General features: G+C 38.4%; 2 protein-coding genes across 2 annotated transcripts in view; both read left to right on the top strand.

Moving 5' to 3' along the window:
* The window catches only part of LOC107742456 (voltage-dependent anion-selective channel protein 1), a 17,550-nt gene extending 15,785 nt beyond the window's left edge, over positions 1-1,765 (top strand). Inside the window, exon 8 of the mRNA XM_016555421.1 lies at positions 944-1,765. Within this exon, the coding sequence (XP_016410907.1) occupies positions 944-1,035 (92 nt within the window). The 3' untranslated portion in view covers positions 1,036-1,765. The remainder of the gene's footprint in view (positions 1-943) is intronic.
* Positions 1,766-2,636: 871 nt separating this feature from the next.
* On the top strand, positions 2,637-8,921 carry LOC107742455 (trans-Golgi network integral membrane protein 2). The gene is made up of 5 exons (XM_016555420.1): positions 2,637-2,791; positions 4,192-4,460; positions 4,636-5,217; positions 7,764-8,641; positions 8,837-8,921. The coding sequence occupies exons 1-4, from the start codon at positions 2,668-2,670 to the stop codon at positions 7,893-7,895; spliced, it is 1,107 nt and encodes a 368-aa protein (XP_016410906.1). The 5' UTR covers positions 2,637-2,667; the 3' UTR covers positions 7,896-8,641; positions 8,837-8,921.
* Positions 8,922-10,874: the final 1,953 nt, after the last annotated feature.

Here is a 10,874-nt window from a genome sequence, read left to right as displayed (position 1 = left end):
TACATGCATTCTCAGTTTAAATGCAGCGATCCAAAACAGTGAATCCAATCACCATTCATGCAAAACTTTGCTTCAAGAATGAGCCTCACTGTTGACGTGATCTAATCGCTAGCACACCCTGAGCACATGTGAGTTAATGTATTCCTCTTATCGGCAAGACATATCGGCATAATTTTTCATATCGGGCCGATGCCGATATTTACATGTAAAGCCATTATCGGCCGATTCCGATATTGGTCCGATAATATCGTGCATCCCTAGTTACAATTGCATATACATAGCAATTCCAAGTGAATATTCTGCCTTTTTTGCAATCACGCCGCAAAAGGTGGCAGTTGCATTTTAGACCATGCATTACCGGTCTATTTTCATTATTATTATTATTTTTTATGTTTTTGAAAGAAGTCTCTACTGCTCTCTAAGGCTGTGTTAATTTGATCATAAATAGAGTAAAACAGTAATATTGTGAAATATTATTGCATTTTAAAATTAAGTTTTTCATGTACATGACTGGTCAAAAGTTGGGAATAATTAAAAATCTATTTTTAAGACCATATTTTATGTCATGTTTCCACAAAAATTGAGCAGCACAACTGTTTCCAACATTGATAATAAATCAGCATATTAGAATGATTTCTGAAGATCATGTGACATTGAAGACTGGAGTAATGATGCTGGAAACTCACAGCAATCAATTCCATTTTAACATATATTCACATAGAAAACAACCATTTGAAATGGCAATAGTATTTCTCAATATTACTGTTCTTTCTGTATTTTTGATCGAATAAATGCAGCCTTGATGAGCAGAAGAGACTCCTTTCAGAAACATTAAGTCTTACTGATGCCAAGCTTCTGAACAGCGGTGTATATGCCGTTTTCAGTAAGCTCTCTTGGATGTGATCGTTCCTTGTCTAACTTTTTCCCTCTTCTCTCGGTTCAGGTATTAAGCTGACCCTTTCTGCTCTTCTGGATGGGAAGAACGTTAACGCAGGTGGCCACAAACTGGGTTTGGGTCTGGAGTTCGAGGCATAGGAAGCTGAGGATTGCAATAATCCTGACTTGATTTTTCTTTTTTTGAATACCTATCCTCACACACCTTGTTTCTCTTAGATGCCCTGGCCAAGGAAGCGCACTATACTCAGTCAAATAATGCATTAGTGATGCTCACTTCTTCAGAGAGAGCAACAGTTGTGTATTTACTAGGTCACACAGAATGAAATAAGAGCATTTGCAAAGTTATAAATGGCTTGAAAAATGGATTTTCACTACACTCAATGTTATTTATTACAGTGTTGATCATGACAGAATATTTAATTTTTGGGAAGGCGTTGGGTAGAAACGGAGACGTTTACATCAGACAACACTAATATTAGGCCACAACATTCCTGATCTGCGGTTTTCACCCCAGCAAAGCTTGAAGGAAAGGACCCGTATGTAACGGATGACACTCGCAGCCCATCACGCCTTTAGTTGTAGACACCAGCCTTTTGGGTGCGTTTCGTGTTTTTGTCTCGTCTGTGTGAGTGAAGCCACACGTGTATCTTGTCCGTCATTGTTTTCTCGCTGCATACTGCCTGTACCTTTGATGGCAAAACTCTTTCAGCTCTCCCTGAACTAAAGGAGATTGGAAACAAGCTTCTGAGATATTGGGGAGAGCAGAAAAGATCTGAATAGGTGGATGCAGTCAGTGTAGGATTAGAATACTGTGGATTTAGCAGTATGGGTACTTTCAGTTGAATAAAACATTTCAACCTGGACCACACTACTCGACTGTGCAGTTTGGTTTCTTACTCCGAAAATCTGTCTTTTTGCATATAATAACTAGTATTTTTTTCATAAATGTGCAGTTTTAACTTTTTAAAAGGTTGAAGTACCTACACAAAGACTTTGGATACTTCCTTTGCTTTGAACATACTTCCTTTCAAAGAAATCTCCCCTTTTCACAAAAAAAAAAAAGTTTATAATTGTGCTATAATTTTGTGAAGAGCACAAAAAGCTTTATAAACCAAATTAATATCCATTGTATTTATGCCATTGATAAAATCACAGGGCTGGCATGGAGGTATGTTAATTACAGTATGAATAGTGTTTTTTATCAATTAATTTAAAATGCTTTAACCCCTTTGGTGCTCCTCTGGTACTTTTTTTTTTTTTCTGGAATAGCCTTCCTGAAACGTTCGGGGGTTCAGACACACTCTCTCTGTTTAAATCTAGATTTTAAAGACACATCTCTTTAGCCAAGCATACCATATTTTAAGCCTTAGAATACAGTATGCTTGGCTAAAGAGATGTGTCTTTAATCTAGATTTAAACAGTGTAGTGTGTTTTGGGTAGGGTTGCCACCCGTTTTGCCACCGTGTTTTGCTACCCAAAACACACTACAGAAACCCATTTTTTAATGGTGTTAATAGTTAAAAGTTGATAGTTTGTAATATTTGTAATGGTTTTTGTAGTGGAAACCATTAGAATTTCTGTGATGGTTTCTATTGCTTTTTCTTCAGCAGGGTAGTAACTGCTAAGAGGAAAAATACATGCCTTATTTTTTTATAACTTGAGTCGCTTTTCAAAAGTTGCTAAAAGCTGCCAAATACTTTTTTAAAAACAGCTAAATTTGTTGCTAGGTGCTAAAAATTGCTACGTTGGCCTCACGGAGCATGCGCGCCGATGACGTCAGCGCGGAAGATGGCGGCGTCGCGGAAGACGGGATCCAGAGACTCAGCGATGGGAATATTCGCAGTTTTTCTGTCACTACAGATCCTTTCTGTGAGCTGCACATCTGTAGCGAAAGGTTAGTGGAGGATTTCCCTATAAACATTAACAGCTTGTTCCCTGCGGCCAGTGGTGTCATTTATTTTTTGCCAAAAAGAGTTCGTGCTCCGTTGTGAAACTTCGCCTGTCAGTTAAATGAATCCCAAAGTAACGTTAACGTTACTCTTCAAACGGCTTTCTCATCAAATGACGATAAATGGCACGTTTACATAATGTTACACTCCATAGAAAACTCGCACAAGACTTCTGTTGATTCTGAGACCGGAAGTCTCGTGCTTTTGTGACGTGGTCAGTTCCTCAACTGTCGACTCTTCAAACGGCTTTCTCATCAAATGACGATAAATGGCACGTTTACATAATGTTACACTCCATAGAAAACTCGCACAAGACTTCTGTTGATTCTGAGACCGGAAGTCTCGTGCTTTTGTGACGTCAGTTCCTCAACTGTCAAGCTTCTGTAAACACTGGAGTTGTAATGTACAATACTGCGTTTACATCTCACAATTCTGTTTATATCATATTATAAACAGGGATAAAACTTATGAAAAATTATTGACCAGAAGAAGGATATCAAAAGCAGAGGCAGGGAAATCAATCAGTGGTTATGTGAACCAAACTAGGTTCTGAAAGATAATACCTAATGATATTAAAGTTTGTTCCTGATTAAATAAACTAATTGGGTAAACGTGCAAAAATTGGTGTTCCCAACTGTTCATGTAGTGTATAATTTTATGTCTGAGAGAAATGCAAAAGTTGTACATCTCACGTGAATATTAACTGGGTAGTAACTGAACACAGGTAATCTGCATTACGTAATCAGATTCCAAAAATTAAGTACTTGTAATTGGATTATATTACATTTTAAAATACTCGTAATCACACGACAGTTACTTTTTAAAGACACCATATTATTTATTTTTGAAATATAATTTTTATTTGAATTATTTAATCACTAAGTTGGTTATTTAGCCATGTATTACTGTGTCTTTGGAAGGTGTTTGTCTTTCAAACTCAGTTATTTTAAAATAATTTATTTTAATTTTACATTTTTATGATGGAATTATTCATTGAACTCACAAACCCCCTGCAGTTCCTTCATGAATCCCGGTTTGGGAAGCCTTGACGTAATGTAATGTTTTTAACGAATGGAATATACTTTCTTTCCGTTTTGTATTTCTATATCAACGTAGTACAAGTTTATCCTATTTAAATCAATGTGATAGTTGAGTTGGGTCAAAAGAAATCTAAAAGTAATCAAAAAGTAGTCCGATTAGATTTTGTAATAGATTACGTTACTAACTACAATTTTTGCCATGCAATTTGGAATCAGTAATGGACTACAATTTGTAATTAATGTAAAGCACTGGCCATGCGGTCGGCAACAGCATCACAGTAATGTGGCTTGTTTTTCATCCACAGCTGGTGTGGCTCAGAAGACAGGCATCCAGAACGACAGACGTCTAGACAGTCACTCGGGCCAGGTGACGAAATCAACGCAAGCTCCCGCTATCGACATCAGCACCATAGCAGCAGACGCTCCCACCGCTCCACCTACGGCTGCTGCCGCAGACCTGCACGAAACCACTCCAAACCAGACTACTATCAAGCCACCAGAGCCCACCAGCACACCTGCAAACAAGCCCACCGCCGTCTCCACCCCTGCAGCTCACAAAACTGACAGCACCTCGGTAGTACAAGTTTATCCTATTTAAATCAATGTGATAGTTGAGTTGGGTCAAAAGAAATCTAAAAGTAATCAAAAAGTAGTCCGATTAGATTTTGTAATAGATTACGTTACTAACTACAATTTTTGCCATGCAATTTGGAATCAGTAATGGACTACAATTTGTAATTAATGTAAAGCACTGGCCATGCGGTCGGCAACAGCATCACAGTAATGTGGCTTGTTTTTCATCCACAGCTGGTGTGGCTCAGAAGACAGGCATCCAGAACGACAGACGTCTAGACAGTCACTCGGGCCAGGTGACGAAATCAACGCAAGCTCCCGCTATCGACATCAGCACCATAGCAGCAGACGCTCCCACCGCTCCACCTACGACTGCTGCCGCAGACCTGCACGAAACCGCTCCAAACCAGACTACTATCAAGCCACCAGAGCCCACCAGCACACCTGCAAACAAGCCCACCGCCATCTCCACCCCTGCAGCTCACAAAACTGACAGCACCTCGGATTACATGGGCGACCGCACGTCTCCAGAAGCAGACATGGGCTTTGGAGACGACGATGATGACGGTGATAATTTTGGTGAAAACTTCACTGAGCCACCTCAAAACATCGGGGGTGTGACGAAAGACCCTGACAGCCTTCAAAACAAGGACACAAGCATCTACACCCAGGATCAAGACTCCCACTTCTTCTTTCATCTGGTCATCATCGCCCTTCTGGTGGCCATCGTGTACATCACCTACCACAACAAGAGGAAGGTAAGCTTCACTGTAAACGCCATAGTTAATTGCAGTTTATTGAGATCACCGTGATAGTTGCACAAGTTTAAATTTCAGTCACATTTTTCCAATGTAGGCGTGTAAAGAAATGCCACGATTAAATAAAAAATTATTTTGCATGCACCAAAGAAACTTATAATGAGAATCACTTAAAGCAGCACTATGTAACTTTTTCTGTGTTCAAAATGTGCAAACTGTATGTAATGAGCGAGTACATCATGAATTAATCTTCCAAACTGCGTTTTTGTCTTATTCCGAATCACTATGGTACTCTTATAATAAGTGCTTATATTCGGACTATTGTAGCCTGGTCGCCGCTGCGGAGTAACACATACCTGCGTGAATCGCCAGAGACATAAACTTAGAGAAGTAGCTCCGGTTAGAATGTTCTTCCGCGGGATGCGTGCAGTTCTGTTTATTAACCGCTAGAGCGCCTAAAGTTACATAGTGCTGCTTTTAGGGCTTCTGCAGTTTACTGTCAAAATAAAGAACATAAAACTGACATGATGCATCTTTTGAAAAGTGAAGAAATTACTGCCATAAATATTAGTATTTTACAGTTGTAATGTAAAATGAAATAATAATTATTTTTCTTAAATACTTACATAAATACTTGATGTTTTATTTTACAATAGTAATATTTCTTTTGTTTTTCAGTATTTTTTTTTTCTTTAAATAAAAATTTGTTTAATGATATTTTCTATCCATAGTGAAGATAACATTTTTATGAATTACTCTCACTCAGGGACTAGTTTAGTAAGATTTTGCCAGAGAAGATTTTAGAATTGTTATCACATGTTAATTTGAAAAGTCTTGTGTAATTTAAGCTGCCGTATTTTTCCGATTTCTTGTCTTTTTTCTTTAGTGTTTATGTAATTGTTGTATTATTGCAACTGAAAATAGCCTTAGATGCTGACATGGTGATAAAAATAAATAACTATTACTATATCCATAGTGAGATATAATCACACATTTTTGACCAAAATTGTGCAGCCCCACAAACAAGCAAAGCAAAAAAAAAAGTTTTTAAATGCCATTTTGATTTGCAATTTTTATTCACAAAAAGAAAGTATATTAAAGTAAACTAACTTAGATACTCTTCACATTTTATTCCCATAATGCTATGGCAGTTTTTCCCTGTGGTATCGAAAATGGTGTTAAATATCTTTTTTTTTTTTAATGTCAGGGTATTGCATCAAAGTTAGAAGTGTTAGTATCGTGACAATACTGGTTCACATGTACAGTGGTGTCCAAAACGATTAGAACACTATATTTCCACCAGCTAAAAAATGGTTTTAAGTCAGTTATTTCTATGTTTTGCTGTAGTGTGTCAGTAGGAAATATCAGTTTACATTTCCAAACATTCATTGTGACATTAATTGTAATAATGCAGTGAGATGTTAGTGCTGCACACAGAGATCTGATCTGATCATCATCAGTCTGTCTGGAGTGACATGAAGAACCAGAACAAACTGAGACAGACTCAATCCAGAAGAACTGACGCTTCAAGAAACCTCCTGCAAAGCTCCTGAGAAACTCTGCTCAAGTGCACCGAGGGCAAAAGCTGCTTTAAACACAGAGGATGCTCACACCAAATGTTGATTTCAGTTAGTTAATAGAAGTTCATTGATCAAGAAAATCTGTGTATGACAGCATCCTCATTTTACAGCATTTTTACACAAGTGCCTAAAACTTTTAACAGTACTGGAGCTTTGCAGGAGGTTTCTTGAAGCGTCAGTTCTTCTGGATTGAGTCTGTCTCAGTTTGTTCTGTTTCTTCATGTGACTCCAGACAGACTGATGATGATCAATGTTTGTGCTGCACACAGAGATGTGATCTGATCATCATCAGTCTGTCTGGAGTCACATGAAGAAACAGAACAAACTGAGACAGACTCAATCCAGAAGAACTGACGCTTCAAGAAACCTCCTGCAAAGCTCCTGAGAAACTCTGCTCAAGTGCACCGAGGGCAAAAGCTGCTTTAAACACAGAGGATGCTCACACCAAATGTTGATTTCATTTAGTTAATAGAAGTTCATTGATCAAGAAAATCTGTGTATGACAGCATCCTCATTTTACAGCATTTTTACATGAGTGCCTAAAACTTTTAACAGTACTGGAGCTTTGCAGGAGGCTTCTTGAAGCGTCAGTTCTTCTGGATTGAGTCTGTCTCAGTTTGTTCTGTTTCTTCATGTGACTCCAGACAGACTGATGACGATCAGATCAGATCTCTGTGTGCAGCACAAACATCTCACTGCATTATTACAATTAATGGCACAATGAATGTTTGGAAATGTAAACTGATATTTCCTAAAACATAGAAATAACTGCCTTAAAACCATGTTTAGCTGCTGGATATACTACTGTTCTAATCATTTTGGCCACCACTGTACATGCATATAAGATCACGCAGTATGTAAAATGAAGGAGATGAAAGGCACATAAACGAGCGTTGTTTCTGTCAGAGGCAGGCGTATCGTGTGAATGATCTGTCGTCATGATGGACCTCTGCTCTGTGTTTGCAGCTGATGCTGCTGGCTCAGAGTCGCCGCTGGCGGGACGGTTTCTGCTCGCGCGGGGTGGAGTATCACCGGCTCGAACAGAACGTCAACGAGGCCATGCCCTCGCTCAAGATGACCAACGATTACATCTTTTGAAGAAATGCAAACAGCTGATTTTGTCCTCACATTATGTCTTATTTAATCAGGGGAGGAGAGATTGTGCTTTAGTAGTGTGTTTGTGTGCACTCTTCAGAAGGTCTTCGGTTCTGCTTCTTGTTTTCTTCGGTGTCTATAAAAGCAAACGGTTTTGCTCTACTTTTAATCATTTTTGAAGGAAAGCAAATGAAGGGCTGTCTCTGTAAATATTTGATTATAAACCTGCTATCTGTCACGTATAAGCCTAGAACAAAATACAGATGATTATTTCGAGTCGTGTTCAGCTCAGCTCATACGAAGCCATGCTAACTCCAGTACAGCGTTGGATGTGTGTGTTTGCTTTGCAGCCGGTTTGGGCTGGTCGCCTTTCTGTTTGTGTTATGACTTCAGTGAAGTTGTTTTATAGGAGCCGGGTCCACCGTTGCCAAAGCTCGGGAGATTTATGGGAAATTAGCGTGCAACTGTTTTTATTCACTGCTATAAGCATTGCCCCATCTCAACACGACTGTAGCAGCAGCAGCCGGAGGCGTCGTATATCAGTATGTGTGTGCGCAAATCTGCTTCAGCTACAATACTAATAACTAGGGTTTCAAAAAGGTGGAAAATATCCAGTAAATTTCGGAAACATTCCAGGATTTTTTTGGAATATTCCAGGGATTTTTTGGAAATTTTCCACCCCTCTGCAACCCTACTAATAACACACATTGCAGCATCTTCATCTCTGATTTCCAGCAGAGCACATGAAGGTTGTGTCTGTGACTAATAACTAGGGTTTCAAAAAGGTGGAAAATATCCAGTAAATTTCGGAAACATTCCAGGATTTTTTGGAATATTCCAGGGATCTTCCGGAAATTTACCGGAAATTTTCCACCCCTTTGCAACCCTACTAATAACACACATTGCAGCATCTTCATCTCTGATTTCCAGCAGAGCACATGAAGGTTGTGTCTGTGCATGAAGACAGCATATTGATTTCCTCTTCAATCAGTATAAATTGTTCATCAATAAAGCACCTCTGTATGCACACAGTCACTGAGTGTCTCTTTTATTGTTATCCAACACAATATTGGATTGTGTTGCACTTTATTACACATGCATATCAACAAATGATTCCATATACATCAATTTTTTGTTTTATATCACATTCAGCCATATGTTTGTATGTATTTATTGAGGTGTTGAATTGCGTGTGTGTGAGGAGCCACTGGAGGGCAGAAGAGTCCAAGAAACAAGTTTGCTTTGATCAGGCGACTAGATACTGTATAAAGAGCAGGACTATAAAACCTTCTGACCAATACATTTCCATAACTTCTCCAGTCATCTGTGAAAAATCTATATAATATAGAAATTGCAAACAAATAGATAGCTGATAAAATATAAAGCTGTTAGTATTCACTCCAGAAATGTATTTATACATTACTTTTCCAAAATGTTCATTTAAATGACTTTGTCAGGCCTGGAAATCACAATTTTTAAGATGTGACCGTCGGACCCCTGATAAATCTGGATTCTTAATTTTAAGTCTGGTATATTATATTGTGTATAGTATGATACTGTATACAGTATAGTTGGCTATCAATCTCTGTCTATTAGAATCATATACTTGTATGTTACATTTTACTTCATACTTTTCAATGTGGAAGGAACAATGAAATATTCAGATTAACTTTATCTTCATTACAGCTAAAGATAAAGGTCAAGTTTATCTGTTATTTTTTTTAGGTTGTAGCTAAACACTAGTCAGGGAAATAAGACATGTTTGTGTTTGTAGACAAGGGATGAAGTAGTCAGAAATACTGATTTAAGTTTGAATAATTTTATAACACATGAAGAAATGGAGAGTGGAGTTAAACGAGAGACAGCTATCTATTAAATAAATTTCCTTTAACTCGCTTTGTACAAAAATATTTGACTGCAGGATGACACCGTTGACACCACAGAGATCCTTCCTCTCTCATCTGAACACATGCATCAGACACGCGTGTTCTCTTCATTAAAGAGACAGTTCAGCCACAAATGAAGATGTGCTGAAAATGTACTCATCCTCAGATCATCTGAGATTAGGATGAGTTTGTTTCTTCATCAGGTTTGGAGAAATGTAGCATTGCATCAGTGTCTCAGCAATGGATGCTCTGCAGTGAATGGGTGCCGTCAGAATGAGAGTCCAAACAGCTGATAAAAACATCACAATAATCTACAAAGATTCGTAAGTAATCCACAAGCTTTAAACAGGTTAGTTTAAACAAATCCATCATTTTGTAAACTTCAAACCGTTGCTTCTGTCTTAAATACGAGTCCATAATCCATAATAAAGCTTCCTCCAGTGAAAAGTGGTCTGGTCTGAATCAGGAGAGAAATCTGCACAGATCAGTCCAAAACAGCTCTAAATAAAGATATGTTTGGATTTTGATGTGAGAGACAACAGGAGATGGACCTTTTCACTGGAGGAAGCATTATTATGAATTATGGACTCATATTTTAGCCAGAAGCGGCTGTTTAAATGTCTTAATAATGGATTTGTTTCTTACAAACATTCAGCTTTCGTCTTCTCCAGATGTTAACTGATGGACTGGAGTGGTGTGGATTATTTGTGGATTATTGTGATGTTTTTATCAGCTGTTTGGACTCTCATTCTGACGGCACCCATTCACTGCAGAGCATCCATTGCTGAGACACTGATGCAATGCTACATTTCTCCAAATCTGATGAAGAAACAAACTCATCCTGATCTCAGATGAACTGAGGGTGATGGATGCCTTAAAGGGATACTCCACCCCAAAATGAAAATTTTGTCAATCACTTACCCCCATGTCGTTCCAAAACCGTAAAAGCTTCGTTCGTCTTCGGAACACAATTTAAGATATTTTGGATGAAAACCGGGAGGCGTGCGACTGTCCCATTGACTGCCAAGTAAATTACACTGGAACGACATGAGGCTAAGTGATTTTCATTTTGGGGTGGAGTATCCCTTTAAGGGAC

Source organism: Sinocyclocheilus rhinocerous, unplaced genomic scaffold (genome assembly GCF_001515625.1).
Source record: "Sinocyclocheilus rhinocerous isolate Xijiao unplaced genomic scaffold, SAMN03320098_v1.1 scaffold1427, whole genome shotgun sequence".
NCBI lineage: Eukaryota > Metazoa > Chordata > Actinopteri > Cypriniformes > Cyprinidae > Sinocyclocheilus > Sinocyclocheilus rhinocerous.
This window is presented reverse-complemented; position numbering and strand designations above follow the sequence as displayed.